This window comes from Microcaecilia unicolor, chromosome 3, assembly GCF_901765095.1.
Source record: "Microcaecilia unicolor chromosome 3, aMicUni1.1, whole genome shotgun sequence".
Classification (NCBI taxonomy): Eukaryota; Metazoa; Chordata; class Amphibia; order Gymnophiona; family Siphonopidae; genus Microcaecilia; species Microcaecilia unicolor.
The window spans coordinates 503,108,516-503,126,066 of record NC_044033.1 but is presented as its reverse complement, the minus strand read 5'-3'; the positions used below and the strand labels follow the sequence as shown (position 1 = coordinate 503,126,066).

General features: G+C 40.4%; 1 protein-coding gene across 1 annotated transcript in view; it reads right to left on the bottom strand.

Moving 5' to 3' along the window:
- Nucleotides 1-17,551, bottom strand: part of MDN1 (midasin AAA ATPase 1) — a 548,987-nt gene that overhangs the window by 246,976 nt on the left and 284,460 nt on the right. Inside the window, exons 51-53 of the mRNA XM_030199093.1 lie at nt 17,157-17,289; nt 12,408-12,523; nt 168-301 (exon numbers count right to left, since the gene is read on the bottom strand). Of these exons, the coding sequence (XP_030054953.1) occupies nt 168-301; nt 12,408-12,523; nt 17,157-17,289 (383 nt within the window). The remainder of the gene's footprint in view (nt 1-167; nt 302-12,407; nt 12,524-17,156; nt 17,290-17,551) is intronic.

Here is a 17,551-nt window from a genome sequence, read left to right as displayed (position 1 = left end):
AACAGCCCACCATCTGAGGATCCAACATTAGTAAAACTGATTATATTTTTATTATCCAATTTTTTTAATGGATTTTGTATGATTTTCTATGTCAACTCAATTACTTACAAAAGAAATATCAAGCAACACTTGTGTAAAGGTGACATCAGAAAAAAAACTCTTCTCACCTCATTTGTGTCATCATCTGTCAAAGCGGTCTGGTTGGACTGCACACAGTGCAATACAGAGGAGTCCCAGAGTTCAAAGAAAGCCGCCAAATGGGCCACAACAGGATGTGGAAGGCTGTTAGTGTGTTCTGGATCTTAAGTTCACAAACAAAGATAGATTCTTAGTGCAACAGACCTGGCAACATATGAAGAGTCATATCAATAGCCTCCATCAAAGGGCCAAGCAGGCATATGCCATGTTTTGACCTTGAGAATGGTGAAAATAATCAACAAAACAATCTCTAAAGTAGTGCTTCTCAACCCAGACCTTGAGACACACCCAGTCAGTCAGCTTTTCAGTACATCCACAGTGCAGATATACGAGATAGATTTGCATACCACAGAGAAAGTGTATGCAAATCTCTCTTATGCATATGCATTGTGAATATCCTGTAAACTTGAATAGCTGGTTGTGTCCTCAGGACTGGATTAAGAACCACTGCTGAACATATGAAGTTTCGAAGAAAGGGAGGCTGTTAAATGATATGGAGACATATTTTCAAAGCACTTAGCCTTCCAAAGTTCCATAGAAACCTATGGAACTTTGGAAAGCTAAGTGCTTTGAAAATGAGCCCCATGGTGTTCAAAAAACTGATTCAAGTCAGCCATAAGACATATCAAAAAATGTATATAGCCTAAACTCTGGACCACTGGTTTCCCCAAGGGTCAATAATCACCATCAGTGTAGCTATAAATGAGATGGACTTAGAGTATCAAGTTTTTAATCAAAGAGAAAATCTCACAACAATCCACTCCACTGTCCTCTCATATGGAATATTTGGCATATAATACATTTACCACATCCAAGAAAAATACAAAGCAGAGCGAGAATACTAGCTATGCTAGAAATTAAGGTGGCCGAGAACTTAGACCTGAGAGTCCAGGGGATAGTATGACGCACCTACTCAACATGTATCAAATCCTAACTCTGTGCTTCCATATTAACATTGAGCTTCCCATATAGTAAAATAGTAAATAACAGCAGATAAAGACAAAGATAATACATCCAGTCAAATAGAGATTCATCCAATTTAGGCAGGCATACATTTAAAAACCCTTATGCAAAAGAACAATTTAATGTTTTGCAGCAAAAATAGCAACTATTTCCAGATGTGGCAAAAAAAAAAACAAAAAAAAAACAATTATGCGGGAAGGCTTTTGTTAAGTTGAAAAGCAGTATGAGCTATGTTTAAGTTTCCATTTAAGTGTCTGGTTAAATTTCATGACATTAATTATGTTTTCTTTAGGGCTGCGCATTTAAATTACTTAATAGTGAATAAAATATCTAATTGAATATTTCCTCCTGTACAGTGCAAAATATAGACAGAAGATTTAAATTCTCAAAATTGACATATTTAAATAAACAAACTAAAATCATTTTTCTAATGTTGTTCCATCTCTGGTTCTGCTTCCCTTTGTCTGTGCTCTGAACTCTGTGAATAGACAGGAGGCCATGGAAATAAATTTCTTTTCTCACCTCGTTTCTTCTTCTTGTCCTATACCATCTTTCTTGTTTTCATGTATTTATTTTAAAAACTTATAATCTACCTAAAACCTAAGCAGAGTACAAAAAACATACACAATACTACCCTAAATCCTCAACCTACTAAAACTATGTTAATCTTACCACATCTTGACTATTGCAACATCCTATTTCTAGGTATGAAAGCTCAATATCTCAAGAAACCACAATATAGAATACCACAGCAAGACTGATCTTCCAGCTTAATACATACAACAGCATCTCACCATACCTACTTAAACTATACTGTCTCCTGATAACTGAAAGAATCAAGTTCAAAGCCACCTGCGTTGTCTTTCAAATCTTATATGGAATCTCATCCCACTTGCTGACCAACACATCAAAGAGACTGAAAGATCAGTTGTTCATAATATCTAGAACCTACAAGGGGTCCAGATCTCTAAAAACCTTTCAACTCGCTCTTCCCTGTTGCCGGGACATCCCCATGGAACTCCCTTCCCCATTGATAACAGATAAAAATTACCTCAGCTTTAGGAAAAAGCTAAAAACCTTTCTTTTCCCAAGCACTGCTTCGTAACTTGCAAGAACGGCATTGTACCCTTCCACGCCAATTCTATTATGCTCCTATTAGATCACATCTCTTCTCATGACCTATTTCTATATCACCCCACACACTGTACTGTATTGAATTTATCTAATTTATTGTAAACTGCACTGAACCCTAAAAAGGGGATAGTAGTAGTATATAAGCCCTACTCTGAATTGAATAAAACAAAAAATATCTACACAGCATCAAGCGCGATTATCAAGGAAAATAATGTGGGGAACAGTGGAGCAGGGGGGAAGGGGCATGCCAAATATAACATGGTACTATTGGGCAGCACAGCTCAAACAAATCGGAACTTGGAGTAAGGTAGATTTCTCCCCTGTAACACGGTTAGAGCAGATTTTTGTGCAAGAGGGAAAACTAGATGCACTGTTATGGGGATCTTTCTCAAAGGCCACTTATAGAAACTTGACACTGAACCCATTTGTTTCCCATTTATTCAGACTATGGGGCAGACTTAAAAAGAAATTGAGGGGCCCGCAAGAAAGATCAACATATGCTTGGATAACTCAGGAATCAGGCTTTACAGGGGGTCAGGAGAATAAGATATTTAAAACTTGGTTTGATAAAGGATTGATTAGATTTCGGGAGCTAACAGTAGATGGAAAACTCAAAACTTTTCAAGTCTTAAGACAAGAATATGATCTGCCTGAGACTGACCACTTTGCATATCTTCAAGTCAAAAGTTATATGATAAAGGAACATTGGCATAAAGGGGACTGGTTAGAGAATGAAAAATTTGAGAATCTATGGGGGGCAATCACTGAGGGAAGTAAGGGAATCTCAAAGCTATATGAACACGTCAGGGGTACAAGATTTACAAAATTACCATATATGAAAACCTGGGAACAAGACCTCAAAACTGAGTTTAATGAGAGTGAATGGAAAAGAATGTGTCTGGAAGTTAAAAAAGCTTCAATATGCGTACTAGTTAAGGAAAATGCCTATAAGATAATGAGCCGGTGGTACTACACCCCAGACAGAATAAAAGTAATGTACCCTGAAGCTACGGATGTATGCTGGTGATGTGAGCGTGAGAAGGGAACACACTTTCATATATGGTGGGAATGCTCGATTATAAAGGGGTATTGGGTGCTAATCACAGGTCTCATAACTCTAGCGATTGGAGCTCAATTTCCATGTGATCCCAAATGGTGTTTACTTGGCTATGGGAACAAAGGGGGAAAGAAATGGCAATGTAGAATAAAAAGGATATGCCTAGCAGCAGCAAAAACAAACATAGCAATAAAATGGAAACAGAAGACAGGTCCCACGGAGCAGGACTGGAAGGAAAAACTAAGATTAATGATAGGTTTGGAAAAATTGACGGATACACGCCAGGGAAAATATAAACCACAAGCAGAAGAATGGATACAGCTGGGGAAAATACTGGGTGGAGATGTAGGGGAATAGGAACATCCGCTCATAGGGGGATAGGGAAGGGAGGTGGGGATGGGAAAGTTGCTAAGAGAGTGGGAGTAAGGTGAAGGGAAGAGGGAAGGGAGGGGAGGGGGGAGGAGGGGGGAAGGGAGGGAAGGAGGGAGGAGGGCGGGGGGGAGAATGGGGAGGGGGGAAAAAAACAAAAAATGGATGTTGACATAGCATGTTTGTTGAGGATTTTGAAAATGTTCAAGAGACTAAGTCTCTCTGTGATTGTTATTTAGACTGTACAATAAAAATCTTTAAATTAAAAAATATATATATATATCTACACAGTATGAAGTGCCGCAACAAAAAAAAATGTGTTTTCAAAAACTTCTCAAAATGTGCTGTACTGTTACAAAGTCACCATGCAATAGAAAAGGCAGGAGCTGTGATTTCAATATAGTGGGCTCTAGTTGTCTCAGATTGCAATTGTCACCCTAGCAAGTAACATACCAAGACCGGTAGCATATACCAAGGAACTACAGAATAAAAGGTCTGATGAATTAGGGCTAATAACTTAAACTGCACCCTAAACTGAACAGACATAATCACCCTAGCAGATGCATTTGAACCACTTGCAACGACCTATAGCTTGAAGTGGAAATCCCCAGGTACAGGGCACTGCAATAATCAACCGTTGACAAAACCAAGCTATGTTCATCTTTCTTCCATTTTTCTGCCTCCTTATCATCTATCTGGTTTCCATCTCTTATTTCCCTGTCATCCATGTGCATGTCCCCTCTCTCACCCCTTCTACTCCCTTCATCTCCAGCATCTCCCTTCTTTCATCCCCTATTTCCAGGATCTGTCCCACTCAATTCTCTGTAGTCTCGCATCTCTTCCTTTTTCCTCCCCCTGCACATCTCACTTTTGGAAAGGCAGTCTGCAGTATACTTTCAAACTTGTTGTCTGACTCTAATTGGCCCAGGAGCTCTTTTAATTTGGATTGTACTGGTTTTTCCCCCAGTCTTAGCCAGGCCCTGTAAACAGTTACATTTGATAACTTGTGATCTTCCCAGGTACTTTTCAGAAAGTTAGTGTTATAATTGATCCATATTTCAGTTACCTATTATTGTCTGCTGATTGCACATTTTTTGTTCATTGTTCAATTTTTAAGACAGTAAACAATTTTCAGTTTATTGCCTCTTTGTCTGGACTGATAAAGAATCCTGGTGGCTTGTGTGTTGAGTCTGAGAATCCTTTCTGGGGGAATTGTGGGACCACAGAGTGTGGCTCCAGTATCCTAGAAATCACTAGGGATGATCTAAGAGCACTCATTTCAACACTAATGCCACAGGGTGGGTGGGGAGCAATTTAAGGGGAGTGGGGAGGAGTGCATAGGATTAGCCAAAAGTTGCATCTCTATGTTCAGCAGCTCTGAAAAAAAAAAGCAGGGGAGGAACAGCCCCATAACGTTCACACTAGTTCTCTTCTACAGAGAATGGCTTGGAAAGGGGGAAAATGTTTGCTCATCTGAACAAACTGTTTTCTCTAGCTCTGGAAAATAAAGCAGGGGAGGAACAGCTATGTAGTGTTCAAACTAGTACTTTTCTGGGGGGCAGGGGATGCAGAGAGTGAGAGGTTTGCATATCTGTAACTTGAATGTTTCTCAGTTGAACACAGCTAAAACCAAAATAAAGCGTTCAGATTTTGTCCTTTTGAAAGAAAACAAATGCCTATTTTCTTTCTGTGGCGGATAGCAAGAGAGCAAGAGGAGAGGGGTGTGGGGGATGGCTAGAGAGGAGGGGGGCTGTGGGGGATAGCTAGGGAGAACATTCATAAAAGCAGATGATCCAGCTTAAAAAAATGTGTCATTTTGAAACAGAGCTGGGATTCCCTGTGTTCAGATAGGGGCAGAGCTGAGATTCTGCTATAAGTTTTGCTGCTAGCTACGGGGGAAGGGGAGGTGGTCACGGGTGCTTGCAATAGACCGCAATGATCTCACAGTGTGAAAAGCAAACATTAGGCATTGAGTGTCACATGTATGATTATCTCCCAGTTGGTGAGATGTCACATGTGTGCGCCCAATGCAAAGAGCTCCTAGCTCTCAGAGAACATGTCCGTTCTCTTGAGGCTAGAGTAGCACACTTGGTGGAGCTGAGGGAGACAGAGGTACATAGAGGAGACCTACTGGTATGTTGTAGAGAAGTCCCACCTCCAGTCTGATAGCCCCTGTGCTACCTTGGAAGAGGGAGGTCTCCTAGAAGGAGAGCATCACCCTGGTGAAGTAGGAAGTACTCCTGTAGCTAGGACCTGCCACCAGGGGATGTACTATCCTCTCGCACCGAGGATAAGTCTCCAAGTGCTGCCCGGGAAGGAAAGGTTAGGACAGCCGTTGTATTTGGTGATTCGATCATTAGGCATATAGATAGCTGGGTGGCTGGTGGACGTGAGGATCACCTGGTGCCTTGCCTGCCTGGTGCAAAGATGGCGGACCTCACGCGTCACCTAGATAGGATTTTAGATAATGCTGGGGAGGAGCTGGCTGTCTTGGTACATGTGGGTACAAACAACATAGGAAAATGTGGGAGAGAGATTCTGGAAGCCAAATTTAGGCTCTTAGGTAGAAAGCTCAAATTCAGATCCTCTAGGGTAGCATTTTCTGAAATGCTACCCGGTCCACGCGCAGGGCCCAAGAGGCAGGCAGAGCTCCGGAGTCTCAATGCGTGGATGAAACATGGTGCAGGGAGGAGGGTTTTAGATTTGTTAGGAACTGGGCAACATTCTGGGGAAGGGGTAGCCTATTCCGAAAGGATGGGCTCCAACTTAAGCAGGGTGGGACCAGGTTGCTGGCATCTGCGTTTAAAAAGAAGATACCGCACCTTTAAAACTAGAAACGGGGGGAAGGCCGACAGTCGCTCAAAAGTGCATGGTTCGGGATAAGATATCTTTCAAAGATATCACCAAAACAGGAAAGATAGGGCATCCTGATAGTGAGGTTGCAAAAGAGACCGTAGTAGATCAGGTGTCCTTAAATAAAAATCAGACAAAAGATTGCAAATTAATACTGTGTCAAGATGTAAATAGGAACAACAAACATACTTTGAAATGTCTATATGCGAATGCCAGGAGCCTAAGAAATAAGATAGGAGAGTTAGAATATATTGCACTAAATGAAAAATTAGATATAATAGGCATCTCTGAGACTTGGTGGAAGGACGATAACCAGTGGGACACTTGTCATACCGGGGTACAAATTATATTGTAATGATAGGGTGGATCGAATTGGTGGAGGGATAGCATTGTATATTAACGAGAGCTTTGAATCAAATAGACTAAAAATTCTGCAGGAAACAAAACACTTCTTGGAATCACTGTGGATTGAAATTCCATGTGTAAAGGGGAAAAGGATAGTGATAGGAGTTTACTACCGTTCGCCTGGCCAGGATGAACAGACGGATGTAGAAATGTTAAAGGAAATTAGGGACCCAAACAAACTGGGCAACACAATAATAATGGGTGATTTCAATTACCCCATTATTGACTGGGTAAATGTAACATCAGGGCACGCTAGGGAGGTAAAATTCCTTGATGAAAACAAGGACAGCTTTATGGAGCAGCTGGTACAAGAGCCGACGAGAGAAGGAAAAATTCTAGAACTAGTCCTTAGTGGAGCGCATGATCTGGTGCGGGAGGTAATGGTGCTGGGGCCACTTGATAACAGTGATCATAATATGATCGGATTTGATATTAGCTCTGAAGTTAATATACATAGGAAATGAAATACATTAGTGTTTAACTTTAAAAAAGGAGACTATGATAAAATGAGAAGAACGGTGAAAAAATTTACATCAGGCGCAGATGCTGCTCAAAAACACCATCCTGAAAGCCGAGGCCAAATACATTCCGCATATTAAAAAAGGAGGACAGAAGACAAAACGAGGTGAAGGAAGCTATTAGAGCTAAAAGAAAATCCTTCAGAAAATGGAAGGAACCAACTGAAAATAATAAGAATCAGCATAACAAATGTCATGTCAAATGCAAAGCGCTGATAAGGAAGGCTAAAACACATAGTAAAAAATTTTTTTTTAGGTATATTAAAAGCAGGAAGACGGCAAAAGAATCGGTTGGACCACTAGACGACCGAGGAGTAAAAGGGGCGATCAGGAAGACAAAACCGTAGCGGAGAGATTAAATGAATTCTTTGCTTCGGTCTTCACCGAGGAAAATTTGGGTGGGATACCGGTGCCAGAAATGGTATTTGAAGCTGACAAGTCAGAGAAACTCAATGAATTCTCTGCAAACCTGGAGGATGTAATGGGGCAGTTCTACAAACTGAAGAGTAGCAAATCTCCTGGACTGGATGGTATTCATCCCATAGTACTGATAGAACTGAAAAATGAGCTTGCAGAGCTATTATTAGTAATATCTAATTTATACTTAAAATCAAGCATAGTACCGGAAGATTGGAAGGTGGCCAATGTAATGCCGATTTTTAAGAAAGGTTCCAGAGGAGATCTGGGGAATTATAGACCGGTGACGTTGGTGCCGGGCAAAATGGTAGAGACTATTATTAAGAACTAAATTACAGAGCATATTCAAAAGCATGGATTAATGAGACAAAGTCAACATGGATTTAGTGAAGGGAAATTTTGCCTCACCAATCTACTACATTTTTTCGAAGGGGTGAACAAACATGTGGATAAAGGTGAGCCGGTTGATATTGTGTATCTGGATTTTCAGAAGGCGTTTGACAAAGTACCTCATGAAAGACTCCAGAGGAAATTGGAAAGTCATGGGATAGGAGGTAGTGTTCTATTGTGGATTAAAAACTGGTTAAAAGATAGAAAACAGAGTAGAAATGGTCAGTATTCTCAATGGAGAAGGATATAGTGGGGCTCCCCAGGGGTCTGTGCTGGGACCACTGCTTTTTAACATATTTATAAATGAGACCTAGAGATGGGAGTAACTAGTGAGGTAATTAAATTTGCTGATGACACAAAGTTATTCAAAGTCATTAAATCGTGGGAGGATTGTGAAAAATTATTGTAGGCTCAATGTGGCTTATATAGTACCGGTGAGGCGTTTGCCGGCTCCGGTGAGAACAAATACAAAGTGATGTTGTGGTAGGGGATCGTACAACAGAAGAGTTGAGTTATGTCCATTACGTACTTTAGCTTTGTGTGTCGCAGAGATCAGGCATTTAGGTTGGATCGGCAGGGTATGCCTTTTTATGTTTCAACATTTTTTATTGATGATACATATTATTACAACAACAATCATGGGTACACTCAGTGCTACCCCAAGGATTTCCGTCATACCAATCAGCAATAACATCCATCATCAAACTTTTTAATTCGTTTTCTCCCCTCCTCCCTCCCACCCATCCCATATAGCTCCCCCCATAGAGCCTTGTACTCTTATAGGCTCTGTGGTACCTCTCCGCCCTCCCCTCCCAATATTACCTCTAATATTTCGGCACTTCCCGTTAACATTGCAAAATAAGTACTACATTCCATTTGAAAAAGTACCTTAACTGAACCATGGTTAGACAAACAACTAATACATGCGGGTATCCTCTATCAACAAACTGGTGTCGCTTCCCCCTTTCTTCCACCCCTCCCATGCCCATCTAGTCAATATCTTCTTCAATTAGTAATGCTCTGCTAATTTGTATCATACCAATGCCAGAACCATTGATCATACCTTGACACTTCAGGCAGTTGAATATTCATTATCCGTGATACTATCATTTTTTGGTTTCCCTCTCTTCCCCCCCCCTTCCCCACTTTAACTTTGTATTTGTGTCTCATATTTCTAATTATACTCTTGCCATGTTTATAGACTAACCCAGTGTATTCAACACATGGCTACGTGCTCGTGGTGATATTTTGTGTAGGTATGCCCCCCAGATCTTTATAAATCGTTGGTGTCTCTTGGGTGTATTACGGGCGTCCTGCATTTCCCATAACATCAGCTCATGTAGCCTATTTCTCCAATACCAGTATGAGGGTCCTCTATCCATTGTCCAGCAATTTAGAATACATTTTTTCCCCAAAATACAAAGTTTACTAAGGAACATCTTTTCTTCCAACGTTCCTTTGTGCCATGCCGCCATGGAGCTTAGTAACACCCTTTCAAAGGATAGATCCACCCGATACCCCAGGACCCAGCCCATGAACCTGGAGAGAGCCATCCAAAACCCCCGTATCTCTCTACATTGCCACAAGCCGTGGCTAAGTGATGCATTTACTTCTGCACATTTGGGACACTTATGTGTTTCCACCACTCCTGCATACCATGCCTGTTTAACTGAAAAATATGCCCTGTGTATGGTGCGGAAATGGCACTCCTGTAACTCAGCACTATGCACCACCCGTACCCCTCCCTGAAGTGCCGCTAATATCTTCCCTTCTGTTATTTGATCTTTCACCTCCCGATTCCATCTTTCCACGACCATCTTAACATCTCTTTGTGGTTGCTTCCCCTCCAGCACCTTGTGGAACCCGGACACTGAGATCTGTCCTACTGCATCCCCAGCTAGAAGCTCCCTAATTTCCCTCTCAAAACCTGGTAGGAGACTTGCGGTGTGGAGCTCATGTATATAATGTGAGAGTTGGAAATAGGCTAATTTCGCTAACATCCCCCCCCCCCATAGTGTCTCTCAAACTCTGAGTAAGCCATAGCGGTCCCATCCGCTTGTAAAAAGTTTTCCAATAGTATGACACCCTGCTTCCCCAGGGTATGCCTTTTTTAAATAGGTTAGTTTTTAGTGATTTCCGGAAGTTTAGGTGGTCATGCGCAATATAAAATGTTTTGTACTTTTTTGTTGCCAGGTATTTGTGACCTGGATTGGCCACTGTTGGAAACAGGATGCTGGGCTTGATGGACCTTTGGTCTTTCCCAGTATGGCAATACTTATGTACTTATAGCTACAGACCCTGATCTCTAGTTACATATTGGTCTTAGGTTGTCACCTTCTGGTGCCTGATTGTGTTTGTAGATATTCTAGTTCATTTAACTATTGCAGTTCAGTTTTTTTGGTTCACAGATTCAACCTTTGATAAAGCAACTGTGCTGGGTTTTTGGGTTGTTTTATTTTTAATCTGTTATGGTGCCAAAGTCATTTGGCCATTAAGTGAAATACCTCTTTATTTTATTCATTTTTTGATACTTTTTTTTTTAATATGTTGTTGCTCGGTAGCTTCTTTCTATTTATAATTTTTTTGTTCTGTAGTTGTATATGGTGGAAACTAGGGTATACACCATTTAAACCATTTGGTGATTAATTCTAATTGTAATTGTATTCCTGATTGGTAAGTGTAATAAAGAATTACTGATTATTTTCATATTACGCTAGCCTTCTGTGTCTTTCTGTCTCTCTACCATAACTCCTGGAGTCCCGGACATTCCAGGTCACAGGTAACTAGTACCTTTATACCTGGGAGAGGGCAGAAAGGTAAACACTATGCAAGAGGTGGTGCTATGAAAATAAGGCAGGGCAAGGGACACGGGTATGCAAAGAGACGGGGTGAAGACATATCCGGTGACGACACTCAAGGGGGTGGAAGTGGGGGTAGCTTGGGTGGTGACACCATCAAAAGGGACACGGAGTGGGTATGGCTTCGGTGTGTCCTGATTGGCTAAAATCCCAGGTGGATGTGTCACTTGCCAAAATCAATTAAATTTGACGAATGCATATGAGGTACACTACTATGGTCTATATTTGATATTTTGTTTACGGCTTTGTAAACCTTGTCTGTTGTTTATTTACTGTTAGCCACATTGAATTTGAGTATGTTCGGGATAATGTCGGGCATGTCAAAATAAATAGATCTCCAGGTTTGAATTTAGAAATTGAGTGGCTGTCATTGGTTTAGCTTGCGGGTTCTGCGATTGGTTCTCCAAAATAGTCATATGATAGATTAAAGTAGGTATAAGGTTTGTGAGAGTGAACGCCAGTTAAATTAATGGCTTGAAAATGCCAGTATTGTTCATTGCAGACAAATCTGTGATATTTATATAAGCAATGTTTTTACATTGTATTTTTTTACAGTTTGATATTTTATGCCTTTGGTCTAGGAGGGGTATTCCTTGAAACAGGGTGTGTTTCGCTATACAACTATGTCAGATTTCAAAGACCCCCAGCTGACAGAGGAACTATCATCTTGAAGATGAGTATTTAATTATGATTGAAAACAGTTTAAAAATTTCATAGACCCCCCAGCCGACAGAGGAACTATCACCCTGAAGATGAATATTTATGATTGAAAATACAGTTTAAATAAGAGGATTTATTCTGTAAAAATAGCAAGATAACAGTATTCTTTTAAAAAAATGTTTTTTGTGAAGATATATTATCTGTGTGGGCAATGACGAAATAGATGCATGAGTCTCAATGGCTTAAGAGCTGGATGCCAGCGAGAGGCACCTCTAAGCTCCACAGATATCTATATACAGCAGAAATCATGAGTTCATTTGGAGATCTTTATAAAACAGGCACAATTTTGGACATTTGTATCAGCACTCTGTTATAAAGTTATGCCCCACATGTTCTCTCTCTAGTGTGAAATAATTTGCATCCCAACTAAACTTTCCTATGAACTTGAACATTCTTCCCTTATTAAACATATAGATTTAGAAATTGAAATTCTCTCCTGCCATCCTCTCCCCCCCCCCCCCCACCCAAACACACACAAACCTCAGTTAACAAACCATATGAAGTGTTAAGTGCAATTTTACAGACCTTTATGAAATTCAGCAGACATTCTTAAGGCACTTGTTCTGCTTAACCATTTGCTGCGATAACTTGTGTTCTTTTCTATATGTGCTCTTTCTTTCCGGTTGAGAAATAATAAGACCCTGGCAAAATAAAAACAAAACACAAAATTAACAGAACACATCCAGGCACAACGTTGTGCTAAGAAAATTCTACCCTGTACTGCCAGGCAGTGGAGAAGCCAGTCAACAGTGGACTTAATGAAGGTGGGTATGTCTCAATTTCAGAGGCCTAAATTGAGTTTCTCTCAATATTTCTCGTAGTTTTCTTCCCAGTATGTGGAGCAATTTTCTGCATCTGTTCATGTTCCATGGGCAGGCACTGATTTTCTTGCCAATACTATTGCATGTTCTTTGCAATTTACCACTGCTTCTTAGACAAGAGTCAATGACTGTTTCATGTGCATCATTCCTGAAGGTACAGAAATATTTCTCTACAGTCATTTCATGCTCTAATTTTCACCTCTTTAGTTCAAGAAGGTACAATCACATTTGTAATTCTGGGTCTGTAATTAAATGTCAACACCTTAGAAACCAGTGCTCTCTTCCACAATACTGGCTCAAATAATCTGGTAGCTGTTGAGCCAAGAACCTCCAGAGTTTTGCTGCTCCTCTAACACTGAAAAACTTTTCATGGAAAAAGGGTGCCTCCAAACTTGTTTAAATGGAAACGGTTGGATGTTAGCTTTTCCATAAGTTGTTCATTGTCAATATGTGGCCCTTTGATATTATATAGTTGTTTTGTTCTGTTTAAAATTCCTTTATAACAAAAACATTGAAACACTAAATAACATTTTGAAGACCGCTACTATATGTATAAAGCTCTTTGAGGTCACACAATGTTTCCCTGGAAACGTTCATCTCAGAGATGACCACGTGCATACTTTTAAGAGTTATACTATGAAAGTATTGAAGGGCTCTACAGTGGTTCTGAAATTCTCTCAAGGATATATTGCCACATGGATGTGTGAAAGATCTTGGAGTAAAGAGCCAAAAATGATGACATTTATTCATACCTGTTAATCTCATTTCCTTGAATCCTGCTAGACCAGTCCAGACAAATGTGTTGTACAACCTTACTGGTAGGGGGACAAGAGCAGAAATATTCCAGAAACCTCACTAGTATAAGGGCTGGTGCAGTCTGGGAAGCTCCAGTATGCCACTACCAAAGCAGATGAACAAAACCAACAAGTTCACAAATTTACACATCCCACAGTAGAGGAGTGTGGTAGCCGTGTTAGTCCACTCTTAAGGTTATCAATAGAAATCAAACAAAATAAAACATGGAAAAGAAAATAAGATGATACCTTTTTTATTGGACATAACTCAATACATTTCTTGATGAGCTTTCGAAGGTTGCCCTTCTTCGTCAGATCGGAAAGAAGCAAATGTGCTAGCTGACAGTGTATATAAGTGAAAACATTCAAGCATTACTATGACAGTCTGACAGGGTGGGAGGATGGGGGTGGGTAGGAGGTATGCATGGGGACATCAAAGCATATCATTGATATTCTAACAGGATGGGTGTGGATAGGTGAGGGGTGGGGTGATCAACAGACACATACAGCTTTATGGTTTATAATGGGCTAGGAACCCCAGATCCTTGTTAAGTCCTTTCTGTTGGGTGTTAAAATATTCAATCATTCTGACTTCAAAGGTCTTACGTTCTTGTATGGTTTTAAAGTTACCTTTCAGGATTCTCACTGTGAAGTCACTGGTACAGTGTCCTGGTCCTGTAAAATGCTGACCCATCCTGTTAGAATATCAATGATATGCTTTGATGTCCCCATGCATACCTCCTACCCACCCTCATCCTCCCACCTTGTCAGACTGTCATAGTAATGCTTGAATGTTTTCACTTATATACACTGTCAGCTAGCACATTTGCTTCTTTCTGATCTGACGAAGAAGGGCAACCTTCGAAAGCTAATCAAGAAATGTATTGAGTTATGTCCAATAAAAAAGGTATCATCGTATTTTCTTTTCCATGTTTTATTTTGTTTGATTTCTATTGATCACATCCCACAGGAAACCTCTGGGAAAGTTCAAGTGAAATCCACAACCAGTGAACCATGAAGAACAGTGTATGTATCCTGCCTCAAGGATACGACAAAGATATGCTACCTGAACTTTGACACAATTGAGTCTTATTACCTGCTCCAGGGTAAACTGTAGGAAGACAGGGGAGAAACCAAGACTGCTTGATCTGGGGGCTGTGCACAACTCTCAAAAACAAACTATACCAGCTGTAAATCAAGGTTGAGAAGGTCTATGGGCCTTCAGTCATGTAGGCAATTTTGCAAACATATAATCCTGTGAACCAGAAGCTTCATCATAGGAAAGGCTCAGGGCTATGGAGGAAGGCACTCCTCTGACTCAATCATGTGTAAGGGTAGCCAGCCAACGGGCCCAACTTTGAGGACTGCAGGCTGTGGACGGTAGACTGGGACGTCAGTCCCACCACCAAACTGCTGTAAGAGCCTGACCTACACCATCTACTGGAGAAATACTGGACAGTTCCACACTGCACCAGCCATATCAGTGATGTCACTGGAAGATTTCAATTCTCTACCTCCATCTGCTAGCATAGGGACATGACCTATTTGTCTAAACTGGTCTAGCAGGATAAGGAAATAAACTTAGAAAGTAAAATTACTGGGGTAAATTTTAAGCTAGTGCAGTGACCAGAACTCAACTTAGAAACATGACTATCCATATAGGTAATTGTGCTGAACATATATGCAATGCAGAGACTGTTAAGTGCAGGCCTACCATTTACAACTTAAATGGCAGGATCCTAACCATATATTTGAAAGTCTACAGATAAACAAATTATATCTTTGCCTGCTGCTGGCAAACATAATTTGTTTTGAATTTCTGGTGGCCTACTTATTTTAAACAGTCATTGTAAAAGGAACGGAGGTAATCACAAAAACAGTAATACTTCACTATAAACACTGCGTTCAGTCTTACATATTCCAAAAAATTATATTGTCTATTTATGAAAAATAGGAAGGAAAAGTCTCAGACTTCTGACGGGTGCCTTAATACTTTTCTACACATTCATGTATCCATCACAGGCATAAAAACCACAGGCATAAAAACCTTCCAACCACTCAACTTTCATTCAAACTATATTTTAATTAACATGTTCCAAAAAACTTTCATTTAAATTGTGCTTAGCTTCTCAGCATAGTTGCATGTTTTGGATACCATGAAACTAAGCTGAGAAGCTAAGCACAATTTTAATGAAAAAAAAAAATCTCTGCATGAATATAACACATGCAAGGGTGTCCCTATAACCAGCCCCTCCAAATGACACACCGATTACGATTTATAATAAATTACTACTCTACCTATAAAAAGTTATTCCATTATTAAACTTCGTCTGTGTACGTCCGTATGCTGTACAAGCTGGCGAGTTTGAAAATATAACTGAGATTAAATAAAAATGTTAACAACAATAAAGAACAACAACATAGATGCAGCAGCTCACAAGTTTGTTTTGAGTGTAGACATGACAGCTGCGAGCCTAATTGGTTTCAGCATGCTGACATCACTTTGTCTCCTGTCTATTAAACCTCCTTGGCTGAACTAACACTCCATGAAAGTCATTATCCCACAGTTTCAAGAGCTGTGGGGAAATGGCAGAGTACAGAACTGCTTCGTTTGTTATACTCTACATAAGAAATTGTAACACAAAGGTCCCCTTCTTCAGGTATAGGCACTAAAGATCACACGATACAATACAAATTGTCCTAGCAGTCTTAAGACTCCATGAGAACTCCTGCAGACTTTTTAGACATTACCAGTTGTTACTCCTACCATGCTCAGTCTGTTTACCAGCCCATCCCTAAGACTTGCTAATGTCAGTACAAAAGCCTTTACCGCCTGTATAAATGGCAAGTCCCACTTTCTCATCTCTGTGGCCAGTTCTCAAGCTCTCTTCCAATCACAGCTGAAAAACTAAATCAAAATCTTTGCACAGCCCCTCATTTGGTGCGGTGTTCAACTTTGAAAGCCAAAGTAGGAAAGGTTTCCATATGAACAGCGGTTGAACATGGGTCAGATCCTAGGTGAGCACCATTCAGAACGAGAGAGCTAATCAACAACAAATAGGAGGCCTGCCACGGGGCACGGAAGCTCAGGGCAAGGGTCCAGGTGGAGCTGCCGTGGGTACAGATCTTGGTGGTAGTAGCAAAAAGTTCCTTTCAACCTCTTCCTGGCAATTATTGCATTAGCTGCTTATTTTCCCCATTGTGGTCACAAAGCTAAATAGCGCACAATAGAAATTTTAATGGCATTCAGTTAGCTCTCAATATCAATAGTCATCGGTTTGTGTTTTTTTGAATCTTTTCTTGCTCCATAATGTGAACTTATCATATCAAGTTAATAGCCTATATGCAGTTATGGGCTTTATTTTACTTTATTTTTTTCATGCAATTGGTTCACTATCTGATGATGGCAAAACACTTTGCAATTCCTTATTCTGAATTTGTTGAGCTGAACCCTTTTGAAATGCAAATTTCTACCAAAACAAAAAAAAAAAGGGGGAGAGAGAAAAGACCGTGCTGATTAGTTAAAGGAATAAATCTCAACCTTCATAGAAACAATCAAGCAGGGTCCCTGTCGGACATATTGGAGTGTGTGTGTAAACGCAAGCATACATGTATTGCACTGGCTCTGCCCCAATATCACCCTTTAGGTCTGTGCCCACCTGTTAGCTACAGAATACAAAAGCATCAGCAGCTGTTCAGCGTGTTCTACTTCTGTGTCGAAACTCATTGAATTTCTCATAATATCCAAGGATTGCATGTTCCACCGGGGATCCAATGGGATTACATGCTCATCTGAGGGAAATAAAATCTCAGCTGCATGATACAAGAAGCAATACATAATACATAAACAATACATAAATATAATACATAAACAAATTAAATTTTAAGTAAGAGCTATTTAAAATATTTATCACGAAATACCTAGCAACCAACTGGGGTTTACTCTGCAGCTACCTGAAGGGTCTGCCCATCAGTGCCCAGCCTCGCCTGCACTTGGGCTCGTGCTCTATACTAGCATCCTCCACCCACTCACTGGGCCCCGCTTGCCGCTTGG